Raw genomic sequence first — 16,883 nt, 5'->3', positions numbered from 1 at the left:
TTCCTCTTCGGCAGTGGCGATACATCAAGATGATGATGATTGAGATCGGCAGAACCTGTTATTGAGCCCGTCATCGCAGCACTGCTGGCTGAAGAATCTACAACTTTCTCCAATCGCCATCATTTACATACAAGGCACTAGTCCCTATGTCACGATTTGCTGTGGAGCCAGATATCTATAATCTAGCAGTCAGAATGCAGATATTTGAGTTTGCTACACGTATACGACACCAAAGCAACACAGTATATACAACCCAAAGTAGACGTGCGATAACATATTGAAATTAAGGCGTGCGCCACGTTGAAAATAACACTAGGTGATTCCCAGGTGCAAGTCCGCCAAGCAGTACAACCAAAAGGTGAAAAGGAGAGACAGAAGAATCCAATGAGAGCAAGACTAATTGTCAGATTAGATGAGAAATATGGGGCGCAAACATGGGGCTATCCGATGAATATCTACGCATGGACGGTGGATGGAGAAGCAACGCCAGATGCGGGGGTTCGGGGGTATCAAGGGGTAGAGGATCGTCCCAGGATGCGAACCAGGGCAGGTGCCGGTCGACTATCCGATGTGCATTGGGCTGCCTTGCCTGCCGCTATTTGGAGAGTCGTGTCCCGTATTGAGATTCATGGGTTTGCCTGAAAGTGGGCTAGCCACGTTCATAGCACCACCGCGTTGGTGCCTTCTACCGAGCAAAGTGGCAGCCTGCATGTCGAGTTCGAAACCTTTCGTTCCTCCGCCGACAGGTTTGCGCGTTCGTCTTTGCCCACCATACCCGTGATGGCCCTGATCACGAATACCTGCTAACCCAGCATCGAAGTCTCTTCGCTGATCATCGCCCGTACGATATTGGTTTGCTTGACGTTGGCCTGGTATAACTGCACTCCTCGACTGCTGCTTCGCTTGCTCTATTTCATCTTCTGTATCGTCGTCGTCGTCCTCTTCGTCGGATTCCTCGTTGAGCCCCGCCAGCCTCTGTCTACCACCGTATAATTTCCGCCGGGCACCCTCTTCCTCCATACGGTGCACCGCATAAGTGATGTCAAAGGCCTCCTTCAAATTTGCCAAACCAGGGCTTCTCCCTTCGACCAGTCCGCCGCGAGCGGCAGTCAATAGAGGCGAATCCAACGGACGCCCGCCTAGGAACGAAGCTTTGCCGTACACATTTGGTGTAGGTGGTGGCGGTGGAGCTGGTGAAGCCGTGCACCACGGGTGGCTCAAAAACTCGTCAATGGTGTATCGTTGCGCCGGATCAACGCAGAGCAGATGCGATATCAGGTCCTTTGCTGTAAAATCCTTGTAAGACGGACGCAATTTGCATAGTATATGGATGGAAATTTACCTGAGCCACTGATATCATCCCACCATGGGCTGAGGAAAGTATAGTATCCTCGTGCGACTTTCTCCGTGAGTACGTTGATGCTCTCGTCGTAAAATGGAGGGAAACCGCAAAGAAGGGTATAGAGGACACAGCCTAAAGCCCACATATCGACGCTTTTGCTGTAGCGCTCGTCCTTGACAATCTCGGGGGCCGTGTAGCCTACTGTTCCACAAGGAGTCATTGTTTCTTCGTTCCAGACGACCTTACTCAAACCGAAATCTGCTATCTTCACACGACCGATGCCGCCGCCGCCTACTCCTGGAATGAATTCGCCCTCGTCTTCTTTCTCTTCATCGTAGGGCCGTTTGACTGGGTGCTTCGACGGTACGATGGGTATACGGTCGAATAAGAGATTCTCTGGTTTGATGTCACGATGTACGACCCCTCGTTCTTCGTGGAGGTAACGTATACCTTGTGCAACCTGCAAGATAACGTGCCTTGATAGGTTCTCAGAGAAATATGTAAGCTTGACAATTTGGTGGAAGAGCTCTCCTCCTTCCATGACTACCGGTGCGGAGTTAGCACATGTACAGGAACAGACAAAGTTCACGCACGTTCGAGCACTATGAAGTAATGCTCCGGAGATTCTGAGAAAGACAGCAATCTGACGATGGCGGGATGGTTGGTTCCTCGCATGATTTGGACCTCTAGGAACATAACCAAATCAGTGAATGTCGGCGAAAGAATCGCGATGACAGGCAAACCTTTGAGGATGTTTGAGCGCTGTAGCCGCAACAAGCCGATTAGCATCTGTATCACTATTGAAAGCAAGGGACAAGTATGAAAGCACCTCTGTAACGCGCGGTCTCTTTTTGAACTGGGGATTCAGGTGTTTCTCCCCCGCCTACCACACCAAAGCATCGCCGCGCGCAATGAGGGCAATCATGGAAGGGAAGAGGGTAGGGGTTCGTGTAAACGACTAGGGTTTGGAGTAGAACGAGACACTAACCTGGGCAGCATTGAGCTCGAATTTGCGGACGACCTTGACTGAAATGAATGACGTCAAAGGGAAGTCTGCGTTCGGAAGATGATTCAGGAACGCACCAGCTACTTTTTTACCGGTGGAGAGATCTAAAGCCTTGTAAACATTGGAAAAGGCACCGCTGGGGGCGGATTGTTCACATCAGCCAGATGGAAGTGGATGATGGCGATGGTGCGTACTCTCCCATCTTATCGAGCAGCTTGAACTGCTCGAGACCCTTGTACACGGGCATCTTTGCCTTTGCTTCTTTCTCTTCAAGGACAATCTGTTCTACAGCTTCTCTTGGTTGTGGTATCGGTTGTTGTCCAGCGTGGGTGTTCTGGGCGTTTACTAGCAGCGCTTGTTGTTGTTGCGGTTGCTGCTGCTGCGCCTGCTGGTGATGCTGTGCACGTGTCGAACTAGATGAAAATCGAGATTCTCGCTCTGCAGCGGGCGGGTTGTCCTGCTTTGCATGATTGTGGTGTTTTCCATGGCGGATGAGATCTAAGAATTCATGGAGAATTGGGAAGCGAGTGCGGTCGTCAGAAGGAGTGGACATTTTCGAGGAGGAGATGGTGGTGGTACGGGAACAAGAGAGAAAAACAGGAAAGCTCACTTTTGAATGCGTCGACGACGCCATGGCCAGTTCCAGTGGGCATGACTTGTGGGATGGGTCACAGTTGGAGACTTGCCGCAGCCCAGCCGCCGACATCCAAAGTCATAGGGCGCCCTCCACATGACGTCAGGCGATGGCGTCACGTAATCCACAGGCAAACATCATAGGCGCTCGTTCTAAGCGCTCGTTGTGTCTTAGCAGGAGAATAGTATGTATTTGAGCCAGAAGGACAAGTCCTTCCTTGAGAATCACCCCGCAAAGTCGTTGCTGTGAATAATGCCATCCTTATCACCGCTACCATCCGATAGGTAGAATAGAGCTAAAGCTTCGCCTCATCTCAAAGCAAAAACTTCACCCGCGTCGTGGAATTAGTTCACAACGTCCGGAAGCAAGGCGGCAAAGCATTCTTGCTGTGTGCCTCGGCCAGCAAGCGATTATAGCAACAGTATCACCGCGAGCAACAGTCGTGACTCGCACACGGCTAGCCTACCCTCCACCAGCGTCCCGATCCATCCGGTCGCATTTATTCGTGCCACGGATGGTTATCTCCCGCTGCCACACGCACAAAGGCAGACCTGCATCGCGGCACTACGTCGACAACGCCAAGGAACACAAAGTGCCCAACTTTAGGTCGCCTGCTCGTCCGAATTCCGCATAAATCCTACCATGCCGTGCCTAAACACCGCAACGACATCGGATTACCAAGGGCGGAGATGCCCAACCCCTTGCCAGTAACATCGGCTGGGCCAGGAATCCCAAGAAACCCCGAAGCCCCTAGCATATGCCTTCAGGTTAGACTTTCAGGCGGCAAGGATTTGTGCAACACTGACTCACACCGGCTTGCACCCGCGTCAGGCATGCACGTTAAATGAACGACAACAGCGAGGACCGTAGGCATGCACGGATGTCTGAACCGCGAGGGACAGCGTGTAAACATCTAGGGCCAATGCCGCCGGCGAGAACCCGGCCCTGACAGGCATCGACTTCGTCTATGAATTCTTGCCCAGGTTTGACCGTGGTTCTGAACGCGTCGACTCAGTGCGGGGCGGAACAACAAAGAGCACGAAAGCCGCGGTGGTACAATTCCGCGTAAAAACACAATAACATATGCTACTCACTGCCCCAGGATGCAGGTCCTAGACGAGACGACCGTGTACTTTGTAGCGGAGGCGGGAAGAGATCCTCCGATAAATTCCTAACATAACATTTCAGTAGCGTGCACATGACATAACGACTCACCTACTCGAATCAAACCTTCAGTGTTCACGGCACTGCGTATATTAGATCCCAAACACACGCAAAATCTCGCGTAAACACACGGCTATGTCATGCCTGCAAGCGAGATTGATCAATTATAATCCACAAACTAGGACTGGGTAGACATACATATTCAGACATGTTGCCACGCGCGCCTGGCACAACTAGGTGATGTCGTGATCGTGGCCGATGACCGATGCCAAAACCTTTGGACGCGCTTTAAGACCCACCAACTGGGGTAGCGATTTCAATAGAGGCATATGCACCCCGAAACTACGCGTTCATCAGAAAATAGCCCACGCGGTCCGTGATAACCACAGGGAATTGTTTCACAGCCTGCACATAGGAGGGGACAGCTTGTATCAGACAAAGGCATCATAATGGAATGTTGGCGGTTCGTTCCAGCCATCCCACGAACAACCAATCAATCAATCACTCACCAATTTCTAGGGCTCACGTAACGCCGTTATCGCCAGCGTGAGGACTCGTGTGGAGTGATTGGCCAGCCACACTCCAATGCACCAGCGTTCACGAACATAAGTCCAAATGGGGCCTTTAGGACCAGTAGGTTAACGTTGATGCCGTTACCACTTGAAATGGGTAAAAGTATTCTCAGGTATTGCTCCGATGGGAGTTTTGACGCTTGCCGTCTTATGGGGCATTGACTTACCGTAAATATCTCGGGGAATGGGGTGCTTCATCTAGACCGTGGCTCCGTGACTGCCTACTGTATTGGCATTGAGTTTAATTTGATAAGCAGCAGGGGTGTTGATTTGAGACCGAAAATTCCCGAATGCACAAGCGCACAGCGAGCGAACGGAATTCCAAAGGAAGGTAAAGCTGTTTCCTCAGGATACCTCGCAAGATCAGCTTCCACGGCGTCACCCTGATCGACATGGAATGGTCCCAGTGCATTATGCGCGACGGAACACCTGATCATAAGCGGTGAGAGTCTTTCGATCTAATTCCTCGGTGAGCTTGAGAAGAAACAGTTAGACGGACAACTTACGTCGTCCGTAGAATGTTCTCTTCGCGTACACACGAATTACTTCACTAACGAGAATATTAGTGGCCTATGCCAACCCTGACTCTGAGAGGGCCGTCCCCTCGTCCCTCTACTCACGGATGTACGCGCCTTGAAAGCTTGACCGGCGCCGTCTAGTAATCCACGGCGGACGAGGAATCCTAGTACGCCTGGAAAGCAAAATCTTATCGCCCACCTGCGGTGGCTCATCGGCGCTCGACGAGGGTCACCACTGCAAACCGGGCACAATTCATCCAATGCGGCGTTCAGAGGAACAAGCTGGCACGTCGTTCGGACCGCACCGTGAGCTATTCGAGTATATGTTATTCCCAGAAAGAAAACCTCGCGTCATGAGACTCCAGTATATCCTGAACTACCCGTGGCGCGCTGGTAGGCGCCATACGATATCTTCGTGGAGCACATGCTAAGATGACATGGCGAGCGAGTAAGTGGCTGCACTAGTGCAGTCCGCTGGAAGGGCTAAAACTTTATCCATGATATCAATCCCTGCACCCTGTAGAGAACTCACGCTAGTGTTACGAACGGAGGTAGAGTGCTGTAGAATCGTCCGTCAGCTCCGAGCACATATGTGGGGTATGTCTGATGGACTAATGGACTTTCGGGCATGAAAAGTATCTCCATTCCGCCGCCGCCGTGTTTGACATCAAACTGCATGCAGTTCATTCGAGTTTCATTCGCAGCGTCGTTTCGAGAGTGTGCTAGGACTTCGCTCCGAGTTTTGCTTCTACCTATTGTGTGTTATTCATCGCACTTTGACTAAATCCTCCTTGACCGCTTCAGATCGTCTTTCGCGGCCTCGATCGTAGCTTTGAGGCGTTCTTCCATACCTTCAAGCAAGGCCGCAAATGAAGCGTTGTTTGGGGCTACACCACACAAGACAAAGGAAGATAGATACCTGGGACCATCGAAGGCGACCGACTGGACGGCTTAAGCCTTGTCCTTCATCGCTGCTTCCCTTTGAACAAACAGGGTATCTTCAGGTGGTGCTCGGGGCAGTGATGGTTCAGGAAGAAGACAGGGGTGCGCCACTCAGCATGCTCGTCGAGCACGAGACTGCTCAGACATCGTGGTGGTCCGTGCGCATGATCAAAAGTATATAACGACTTTTTGAGCATATGAGCAACTCATACTTACCTTGATGGCGCAAATCCCTTCACCTACCTGGGTTTGCGGGCCGTGGAGATCCTCCATAGCACGGCGACCCTGTCCATACAGGGGATGTCTACGGCTTGTATGCGCTTCGGTTCATGCACCGTCTCAATATTTTCCTGTCCCACATCGGCCACTCTGGCTGGGTGGGCCATTTTTTTTGGCTCCTTCGCGCTTCTAACCCTAACCCTAGTGCACGCTTACTTGTACGCTAAGTCACTAATCAAAATATGATAACTCATTATTACACCAATTTGATCAATGATAAGTCCTCCGTCAACAACGCCAAGTTTTGTTCTTTTACGTACGTATGTCGAAGCTGGATGCTTTTGGCATTGTCGCCTCGAGTCGTACCCTTAATCGCTTGTCAAGGCAAAGAATTAGGGCTTCTCAGCTTCGCCGCCGGGTTCTGTCAACGGCTTTCGTCACGGACCACCCTCTCTCCTTCCACTCGGAACGGTCGTCCCTCGTTTCGTTGTCAAACACTTGCGATAAACATAATCACAAATGAAATGCAAACCACGTCGCTGGATTGATATTCGCACGTTCATGGACCTATATCAATGTTGCCCAAGTCTTGACCTGTGTCAATGCATTCTATACAATCTGTTGCCACACAAATGATATTGGTAAAACACGACATTCTCACTGGATGACAGATAGGACGACACAGACGCGTCGATCGGACATATCAATCACATCACAGCTTGTCTGATACAGCGGAGATTGCGAAAATGCGGAGAGAGCTGGGGGATATTGTCGTTTGTTTCGCATTCAATTTCAGGTGGATCCTCGCTCGCTATCATGGTAGATGACACAATCCCATGCCACGCGTACGTGTATCATATGCTATACAAGCTGGGGAGCATAAACGACGACCAGCGAATCAGCCGCTCGGAACACTGATATCACTGTTGGCCTGCACTGCACATAACCAAATGCAATGAAGAAACTACAGCCGAAAGGAAAGATCCTCGTGAGTTAGCGGATGTAAATGGATTAACCGGGCGTCCTCGGAGTAGGACTTTTAATTCATTTCGCTGCTCTTTGCAATCTTCATTAAAATTTGAGCATCCTGGGTTTTCGACGTTCCGCAATGCAAGTGTGAGCAATGGGGCCGGTGATTTATTCCGTTAAAGAATACCGGAAGCAAAGAACTTGAAATGTGCGCCACAAAGCCTTAGTGGCTGTGCGAGAAGTAAAATACGTAGTGCGTCGGAGGGTCGTAGGGGTCCTTGGAAGTAAGTGGCACCATGGAATCCTATTCCCGGAGGGGTTAGATCAATACAACTCCGGATTCCTGCCAGAATCAGACTTAGCCGCCGGTCACGCACATAAACGGACGTACGGGCACATGCTGGAAATACGAAGATCAGCTTGCGTTGGATATGGTGAGCCATGTACTCGACAGTCGCTTTCCATGGCGGAGAGGGCCCTGCGGCCAGGGACCCGAGGCATTTGGTATAGTCCTCGCGGAAATTATGTACCACGAAGGTCAGGCAAGGTAGGATGGGATGGGATGGAGCACGCCGCTGGTTTCAATTCCGCGCTGGGTAAACGACACTGCTCCGCAACCCGCAACTGTCTACTTTCCTTCTTGTTGGGGAAACCCGCCTGGGAGCGGGGCCACGGTTCGAGTTTGAATCAGATTCCGCGATGTTCTGATGCCCCGACCAGAGCTTTTACGTCTAGCTAGGCCCTGCCTATACAGGGGAAAGGGGGTCGAGGATCAGGAAGTTTGCTGTGAGAGCGAGCTAAAAGGTGGGTCAACAGCCATCGGACGTATAGGAAATGGGCTGTGGATATCTTTGTCCTTGTGCGGCCGTCTAAGATGAGCGAAATGTGGAATGTTCCATCTCCGTAGCCCGTGGTGGAAATGAAGAGCGGTGCCATGAGGTGTTTTGATAGTGATAGTGCCCTTCGACGGCATCAGAACGAGAGTCGATGTAAGCCAAATTGTAAATTGACCGCTAAACGGAGATACATCTGCTGACTGATAGCAAGCAATCGCGGTGGAGGTCTATATATCTGCCGAAACCGTTACGAAAGATTAGGACGCGGGCTCGGGCCCAACAGATAATGTGTGATCATCAAGATTATCGTTTGTCGCGGCGGCAGAAGGGAAGCAGTTGCGGTAGAACCTCCCAGGGTGGCTGCATATGACATAGATGGTTCCGGCAGATTGCATAGAAAACGGAATACGATACAGAACATCTCTCCGTTGACTATACGGGGGTATGCTGGGTGCGCGTGCTGGCTTGATGAGTGGTATAACAGTGTATCCTCGGTATAGAACTGGGGGTAAATCAAATTGTGCGTATGGCGAAAGCAATGCATATGCAGATCAGCGATTCCTGGTAAAAATAGGTCGTCCATCAGGTGTCCGTCGAGTCCCGACTAAAGGGTTGAAGCAGAGACTCACATTCGCGTACATTTCCTGCGCGACGGTGTCCGAATCTTCCCAATGGCAGACCATGTCCGCACTGCACGACCCCACATGGTCAGCCCCAATAGCCGATCGTGGACTGCAACCCGTTACTCACCGGCCACCTTGCCCAAGGTTCTCGTTTATTTGAGTCAGTACGATGTACTTGCTATAGTGACAGAAGAATACGAAATGAGATTTCCACAGTATCAGCCCCGATTGATTGGTGCTCACTCACAATCCCTGTCCCTGGAGAGAAACCATCCGTTCTTTGACCCGTTCCCCAATCTCCTTGATCCATTCCTTCACTTTATCGCGTTCTTTAGCTTCTGGCCATGTCGCGGTCTGTAAGATCGAAGGCAGTAGTTTCTTGATGTATGCCTTCAGTGAATCAGAGTCGAACTTCGGGCGCGGCGACGATGTATTCAATCTGGGGGACGCAGGCGAGCGTAGTCCTGACGGTGTCGCCATCGTCGTGCTCGTTGACAAGCTGGCAAGGATCTGGTCGCAGCGTCTGCATCTGGATGTTGTGTTTTGTCGTATTTGACAAATGCCTCAGGTTGTGTCTCCCACGTGTTTGTCGACCGAAGCTGTAGGCCTGCATCCCGAACGCGCGCTTGTTGACCAGAAACTCTGCGCCCACCGCGAATGTCGTCGATAGCATTCCCAATGGAACCGTCGGGCTCGGCGTCGGGCTCGTCGCGCGATGACCAGCTGTTTGCCTCACATTTTGGTACCTCTTCGTCGTTTCAGATGAATCCATTGTCGTCCCACCCACCGCGTTCGCCGCACGTTTCACTAATATCCTCTGCATCATCGCGTCCCCAGCACACGAACTTTACGGGTGACATATACTCGGATGGACTGGACCCGGTCGCAGTAGAGGCTGCTAGCTCGAGTGTCGAAGACATGGACCCAGAAGAAGAGCGCGTGAAGGGCGCCGAGGATAATGTCAAAGTCGCAGAGATTTGGCGAGAGATGATTCTGACAAGTAATGGAAGAGATAAATCATTTGTGCGTCTTTTTGTGCTACCGTGCTTTGCCCGTAGCTCATTCAAGTTGTAAAGAAACTGATACAATACTCGATTCGGCTTTACTTGTTCTTCCATACCGGGATCACGACCAGCAGATTTCTGTCGTCGCGTGTCCGCCCTCCATGGGAAGCACCACTCGTGACGCGTCTCGACAAAGCTGCTTCTCACTTCTCATTCACTCGGTACGTGATTGACAGCCTTGTCATACCGTCGTTTACCCCATGTTTACCCCATGTTTACCATTCCCTAGAAAATTACTTCTTTTATTCAATTGGCTGAGTCCCCTCACGGCCATAATGTCCCAACAAACGGCGTCCCTCTCCGATGTGAACGACAGCAAAAAGGTTGCACCGAAGCCATTCTTGCAAGCAGCGCTTGAAGCGCCGCCGCCCGTGATTCTTGAGCTAGTTAATGCAGTTTCGGATGATGTTGCTACCCTCTCGCGGCTTGGCCTGCTTGGACGGAAGCTAGGTGAACGCGCCGGAAGGTTCTCTGACTGGTGTTGGTTCCTCTCTACGCTGGTAGGCCTAGTGGAGAATAGTCTCGAGCGTCAAGTAGTCGTGAATCTCCAACGAGAAGGTACGTTCGTTACATACATTCCATGTATCTTTTGGGCGCCAGTCTGAAGAATGTTTAGTCGAATCTCGGCTCTACGACGAGTCCATGTCAGGTGCAACCGCGAAATCTCGACCAACCGTTTCCAAAATAGACGATAAACAACTATCCCGACTTCGCAACAAAGATTATTGGCTCCAGATATCTCGGGCCAAGTTAGTGATGGATCTTATATTTGTTTGTGCGTACCATTAGTTTCTCGCTTCATTTCCGGTGTGCCACCACTTCCGTTCTTGGTGGAATGCCACAATATTGAATATGTACTAATGCCGTACGCCGCTGGGTGACAATCACCTTTAGCCTACGAACTCTTCAAGATCAGGCGTGGAAGGGAGCCGATCAAGGTCTTTACTGGTTTCGCTGCTGCAATCCTGAGGTTCGTGCAGGGATTTGTGAAACGCATTCCCTCTTTCGTGCTGTAATTGTTTTACGCGCGCTCACTCTTGTCCTGATTTATTCTAGCTCTGCGAAATTGTATAATCGACATAAGACAACGTTGGTTAAGAACATGCTAGCGGGTTAAAGTGTGAAGGGCTCGACTGGTGCCGAAGCACTTGCCTGACCATATGCTGTTTTCGGTATTAAATTGTCGTTTCGAGGCGCCTGGGGTTGATGGGTTGGATGGACATCCGACACCGGTGGAGTATGGAGTGTGATGGGTAAATGACGGGGAATGTTCGACGTTCGGTTGTCTGTCAGAGTTACTGGAATACCTACGTCAGTAATTGGGTATGCTATCTATGATAATTTTCGTTTAGACATTTAGGAATATATCCTTTCAGTACATATATTCTTTTCAGCGGTTCAAACTGATGTCGATGAGATGGGTGCATAAGAAGTTTCGCGTCGTTCAAGGATGTAAGTGAAACCATGGAAGGTGTGCCAGGCCAGGCCCAGGGGGATGCTAGGCAACTAGCAGTGTTTTAGGTCGAAACGATGTAGGCTATAGTTATGAGAATGGCCACCACCGGTGTGAGACCTGGCCGACATTTGGGCTGTCGCGAGTTTCGGAGGTTGATGCCCTTGCCAAGTTCTGGCGCCTTTCTTCACGCAAAGCATTAACTTCCGTTTCCAACTCTGACAGCCGGGCTTTGGCCTCGTCTAGATGCTTTTCGTGTGCCAGATTGACTTGCACCAATTGCAGGGCCTGTAATGAATGTTATTCTTCGTTCCCCCGATATTTAGTGCACGTACAAGGTATACAGCAGACCCCAGCAAAGCTACTGGGATCATTGCTGGCACAACATCTGCGTACCACTGGGCATGTGCAGACTTTGTCTTCGTCGCGTACCTGCGCCGGTGCGTGTGCTGCTGCGCGTGCTGCGAAGCTAGCCTTGTGGAATGAAAGGCAGATTGGAGCCTTGTATAGTTCATTCTCCCAAAGAGAACTAGATGCGGGCTGATAACGGAGCTTGGTCGGTGCCAACGTGCACTTGGCTGGCAGAGAACTTGTGGTCGCCAGAGGTCACGCTGATTCTGAGCGTGGGAATGTCAGCTTGGAGCGTACCGTCGCCTTGTGTGGCGCTGGCTGAATCCGTTTGACACTGAAGACGCTCTTTCTCTCTCTCCCTCACCATCTCCTTTGGACTGGTCTCCAATGCCTCCTCATCGCGCTCAACAGCGACCACCCTCCCTCGGCCTCATCTCCTCCGCGTCCCCAGCCCGCCCCGTCTCGACGTCCCCCCTGCCCTCACATCGTCACTCACAGTCTCCCTTCAGATACGTCCATCTTCAGCCAGCGCTGGATGAGAAATCCCGACACAGAGATGCTGATGCTCAGCTATCAACCTTGCCCGCTTTCCGCCACCCGCTCTCGATCTCGCAATCGCCGACGCTTCCTCATTCGGCAGGCCCGACGGCCGCCCATGGCCCGCAGGCAGCCCCAGCATCCCCCGCAACCTTATATCCTGCTTCTCCGAGTTACCAGCAGCGTGTTCCTTCGTCAATGTTGCACCAGAGTGCTCCGCTACGTATGCCATATCACCAGCGCTATCCAAATCCAGTGCTATCGCAACCATCACCACCATCATTTTATACTCGCCCTCGCTCTCTGAGAGTGGCTAATTTAATCAGACCTTGGCTTCCTCTGATCCTGTATGGTATGACGAGTCTCGTATTCGTAGTCGCAATTGCTTTCTATAGGACCGAGCTCTTCACACGTGAGTACATCTTTCTCATGACATCGGCATAGAAGCATGGGCTTAACTCCCCTCCTCCTCCCATTTCGCCGGTCTAGTCCTCGACGATCTGGCTGTCTGGCTACGCGCGGACAAGCAGTTTGGCCATGCCGTTCTTTTCAGTTTAATCTTTCTCACCACGATCCGTAAGTGATGTCCGCACTGCGTGCATTCCATCGGAAGTTCTGACCTTCCGTGAATTTGCAGCTCCAATTCCATTGTACTCTACGCTCATTATCTTATCTGGCTATACGTTCGGTCCCTGGACCGGCGCTATAATCTCCTACACTGCTGCTCTCGCGGGAGCAATTACTGTATTCATAATATCTCGCACCCTTCTTCGAGACACGATCTCCCGCTGGCTCGCATCGACAACGACGATCAAACGTGTCGTCCGCGCCATAGAGAAGAGGCCTAAATTACTATTCCTCATCCGGCTCGCACCGTATCCGTACAATGTCATGAATTGTCTCCTAGCAGCCTCACCCTCGCTTACATTACGCACCTACACGATCTGCACCGCACTTTCCTTGTTTAAAGTCATCATCCACACCGGCGTTGGTGCGTCGATCCACTCGTTCAGAGACTACCATGTGGTGGATCCTGATGCCTCGGGGAACGGGCAGACGCCTATTAATGGAGAGCAGGAGGAGAGCAGCGCGGATACGGTTGCTCGAACATGGACCATCATCGGCGTTGGCCTCTGCGTTGCCATCCTCGTCTATCTCTCCATTGTTGCACGCAAGGCAGTAGACGACGAGCTTGAAGAAGAGCAGTACGGCGACAGCGAAGAGAGACTTGCATTTCTCTCTTCGAGCAGCATCTCGCACGACTCTGACCTGGAAGTGGGGGCGTCTGAACGGGCAATGACGGAGACCAGTATCAGTAACGGAGGACAGGTATTCCTACTAACTCAACCGCGTCAACAGACTTTGTGATCGAAATGCACAAAATTTTGTATATTATTTCTATTTCCGAGATACATATTCCACGTGGGCACTGAGTTATAAAATTATTTGATATTATATTTCTGGGGTCCTTGGATTTAAAGTAATCGATCGAGAATTTACCTCCACAAACTCTACCCTTACATTGGCACTAGACCTTCTATATCAGGATATAAACCCTTATGAGAGCGACGGGGAATGACCGATCAGACGTTCGAATGAGAAATTCCGTAATCAGTGCCACCCTCATTTTTGGTCGAACGGGATGATCGGGCCCCGGGTCGAACTGGGACTCTTCACTGATCTGCATTTCTGCATCTGTATGTATGTTACGTAAGAAAATCTCACCAGTTTACAGCGCACAACGATGAATCCGTTGACAAAACAACCGACCATTCCATGTCTCGCTCGCGCTCCAAATCATTCACTGCGTCCATTGGCTCCAATGTAGTTTATATTCTCTATGTAGTCAGTCAAACGGATCTCTCTAGCAGGTCGCGTTGCAACGGCGGAGAGGCGCTGCGAACGTGGCAAGTAAGTAGTAAACATGGACACATCAGCATTGGTGGGCGGGGAATAAGCGCAGAAATGAGGTATATAGATATCGAGAGTGTAGTACGTACAAGAATGATGACGGATGGCGAAATCGACGATGAGGGCAGGGAATGCAGTGGCTACAAGAAAGGGACAGCAAGGGTTGGGCATTCTCCTCCGTGTATGAAATCATGGCATAACTTTGACAAAATGGAGCACACCAACGAAGAGATAATAATAAGGATCGAGAAAATCGTCCGATGAGGAAGGTGCGATTGACAGCGACGAAAGCAAATCCAAGACAACGAAGTAGGGGCGGACAAGCGAGGAGTTTTATTAAAGGAGCGAGGGGAGATCGTGAAGAGTCGTCAAATGTAGGTGGTGCGGGCAAGTCGAGGGGTTATGGTTATGCACCGTCTAGTCACATCTCGCCTGCGGCTTTATTGTACGACTGAGGAATGTGTTCGGTCATCGGGACGTAGCCAAAGTCGGGCGAGACTGGTTGAAGACTGGAGTCAGTACATCGAGTTGTCGTGAGCCATCGCTACTATAGGTTCGCGAAAAGCAAGCATGAGAGGAGCGAACAACCCCAGCATAAAATTTTAACAACAGGAAGCAGGAGAGAAATTAAAATGATGAGTGGGACGAAAGGTAGGCGGGCGAAGTTAATTTTAAAAGGACAGATACTCACATCGATTAATGTCCGTGTCGTTGTGATAGCCATCTGACACTGGCGGGGTGTTGGCTTGCGAGGATGAAGCATGCGACGCAGCGGATATTGACGACGTCGACGTCGACGGTCGAGCAGTGCGGTGGTCCCAACCGTTGGCACCCATTGACTCAAGCGACGATCCATTACCAGGGATTGCCGAGTAGGCAAAGTCAGCCTGTGAAGGGTTGAAACTGTACTGATCCACGGAGGGCAGCTGAATCATACTCCTCACCCGCGGGATGCCAGAAGAGGAGTGTTCATCTGTAGGCTGCGGCGAAGTCGACGGTCGCTGCTGCTCAGATGGGTGATCATACGGACTGGGGTATGGGCTCATGGCTTGGCTATGACGGCGTGCTCGGCGGACGCTCAAAGACGGGCCACAGTAGCTTGATTTGGAAGATTGGGGACGACCTGGGGAAATCGGACGGTGGCTCGAATTTGGCCGAGAGTAGTCGTGCATTCCGTCCTCATATGACATGGAAACGGAAGAAAGGGAATAACCAGTGGTGGGACGACTATCCGGGGACATCGAAGAAGCACTGTGTTCCGACTGCATAGGCATGGCAGAGAAAGGAGAAGCGTATGACGTATTAATCGTAGGCGTGGGTCGGGCAGAATATCCGCTGCTGCTGGGGTTCAAGAGGGAAGACAGACTACCGTTGTGGCTGGAAGAACTCCCGTTGCTTGTCGGCGAAAAGGACCAATTTTGGTGGGGCTCTCCGTAGGAATACTGAGAATGGTTGACGTGGCTCGAATAGGAAGACATTGAATTGAATCCGGCAGAGGATGGTGATTCATCGGGAGGCGTAATCGGATGAAGGGTATGAGGGGAGTGGTATAAGCCGTTGTGCGAGACATGCGGTGGATCCGAAGGTACAGTAAGTGGAGGAAGAGCGGACCGAGTGTAGGCATTCGTTGTTCCCCAACCGGCGGTAGCACCCTGCGCGAGAGGAGTATACGACCCGGGTGCTGAGAAGCCGCGGTTGCGGCCGACGGCAGCAGAATGCTTGTTCGAAGGGCTAACCGGTACTGTGAGCGGAACAGGGCCCATGCCAATAGCAGAACGAGGTGGGGGTATCGAAGGGGGTTCATGGGTATCACGTTTGCGAGGTTTGGGGAGACGAGGAGGCACGCGTCGTTTGAAGTTTGCAACTACATCGGCTGGGGAGTGTCGGTTCAGAGTCGGATGTGCTACACGAGCAAGTCAGATAGGTGTGCAGCGCTTGAAGAATAAAGAGGGAGTGGCGACATACACCAAGTGCTTGCATCTGGATCATCGATAGCAGGATCAACGTTGCGTAAGTTAACCTTTCGCATGAAGCCATAGATCTAATAGCAAAGAACAGATGTTGTAGATATATGGGACAGAAACGAAGACAAGAAGACGCACGTTTAGTTGCCGGGAGAAGCTGGCGAATCTTGATTGACGGTAGATACTTGGTAGGACGTGCAGCGCGAGCTGTTCTGGTCGCTCGACAATGATGTGCTCGCCTGCAGGGTCCCATCTAATCATGTGATGATTCTCCGGTCGTTCCAAAAGACTGCGGGAGTTACGCGTGAATATAGCGGGGGTCGCAAGCGGAAGTTGATTGTGGCAGACTCACGCGTACAACTTTGTCAAGAAAGTGGCCTGAGGCTTGCTCTCCGTCTTCTGGTTCTGCTGCGGGCCTTGGGGGTCCTGCTGCTGCTGTTTTGAGGGAGTCTGTGGCTGGTCGTGAAGGGATTCGTCGGAACTGTTGGATGAGCCGGAGTGGTGGGCGGACATGGGCTGTGAGTAGACGGGGAGCGACGACGTGGAGATCTGGGGGTATGCGTGGTGGCGCTGCTGGTACGAGGAGGGAGGGTATAGGTCGGCCATGGGGAGATGGTGGTGGTTGAAGGAAGAGGAGCGAGAGTCAGGATGGGAGAGCGAGTTGGACATATAACTTATAAAAAAGGAGTGAGTGGGTGGACGGTGGAAGAAAGCACTTGGTCCGTTGGTACGTAAATTCTGCACCAAGTCTACAATCTTATCCATAATACCTGCTATG

General features: G+C 51.3%; 6 protein-coding genes across 6 annotated transcripts; 2 read left to right on the top strand and 4 right to left on the bottom strand.

The window, feature by feature from the left end:
• Positions 1-561: 561 nt before the first annotated feature.
• SRK1 (MAPK-activated protein kinase Srk1) lies at positions 562-2,901 on the bottom strand (the record flags this gene model as incomplete). The annotated part of the gene is made up of 7 exons (XM_036774761.1): positions 562-1,286; positions 1,343-1,885; positions 1,936-2,028; positions 2,086-2,104; positions 2,331-2,368; positions 2,426-2,484; positions 2,543-2,901. The coding sequence occupies 7 exons, from the start codon at positions 2,899-2,901 to the stop codon at positions 562-564; spliced, it is 1,836 nt and encodes a 611-aa protein (XP_036633263.1).
• A 5,814-nt stretch (positions 2,902-8,715) lies between these two features.
• On the bottom strand, positions 8,716-9,305 carry PC9H_005185 (uncharacterized protein; the record flags this gene model as incomplete). The annotated part of the gene is made up of 4 exons (XM_036774760.1): positions 8,716-8,763; positions 8,832-8,892; positions 8,953-9,003; positions 9,073-9,305. The coding sequence occupies 4 exons, from the start codon at positions 9,303-9,305 to the stop codon at positions 8,716-8,718; spliced, it is 393 nt and encodes a 130-aa protein (XP_036633262.1).
• A 177-nt stretch (positions 9,306-9,482) lies between these two features.
• Positions 9,483-11,006, top strand: PC9H_005184 (uncharacterized protein; the record flags this gene model as incomplete). The annotated part of the gene is made up of 6 exons (XM_036774759.1): positions 9,483-9,848; positions 9,902-10,050; positions 10,119-10,447; positions 10,506-10,664; positions 10,784-10,859; positions 10,946-11,006. The coding sequence occupies 6 exons, from the start codon at positions 9,483-9,485 to the stop codon at positions 11,004-11,006; spliced, it is 1,140 nt and encodes a 379-aa protein (XP_036633261.1).
• A 426-nt stretch (positions 11,007-11,432) lies between these two features.
• PC9H_005183 (uncharacterized protein) lies at positions 11,433-11,857 on the bottom strand (the record flags this gene model as incomplete). The annotated part of the gene is made up of 2 exons (XM_036774758.1): positions 11,433-11,630; positions 11,678-11,857. The coding sequence occupies 2 exons, from the start codon at positions 11,855-11,857 to the stop codon at positions 11,433-11,435; spliced, it is 378 nt and encodes a 125-aa protein (XP_036633260.1).
• A 223-nt stretch (positions 11,858-12,080) lies between these two features.
• On the top strand, positions 12,081-13,598 carry PC9H_005182 (uncharacterized protein; the record flags this gene model as incomplete). The annotated part of the gene is made up of 3 exons (XM_036774757.1): positions 12,081-12,642; positions 12,720-12,806; positions 12,868-13,598. 3 exons carry the CDS (start codon positions 12,081-12,083, stop codon positions 13,596-13,598), a joined length of 1,380 nt encoding a protein of 459 aa, XP_036633259.1.
• Positions 13,599-14,562: 964 nt separating this feature from the next.
• PC9H_005181 (uncharacterized protein) lies at positions 14,563-16,711 on the bottom strand (the record flags this gene model as incomplete). Its single annotated transcript, XM_036774756.1, has 5 exons — positions 14,563-14,639; positions 14,833-16,044; positions 16,107-16,182; positions 16,244-16,394; positions 16,458-16,711. The coding sequence occupies 5 exons, from the start codon at positions 16,709-16,711 to the stop codon at positions 14,563-14,565; spliced, it is 1,770 nt and encodes a 589-aa protein (XP_036633258.1).
• Positions 16,712-16,883: the final 172 nt, after the last annotated feature.

The sequence above is a fragment of the Pleurotus ostreatus genome, assembly GCF_014466165.1.
Source record: "Pleurotus ostreatus strain PC9 chromosome Unknown scaffold_3, whole genome shotgun sequence".
Classification (NCBI taxonomy): Eukaryota; Fungi; Basidiomycota; class Agaricomycetes; order Agaricales; family Pleurotaceae; genus Pleurotus; species Pleurotus ostreatus.
The sequence above is the reverse complement of the archived record's forward strand: the minus strand, read 5'-3'. Positions and strand labels throughout refer to the sequence as shown.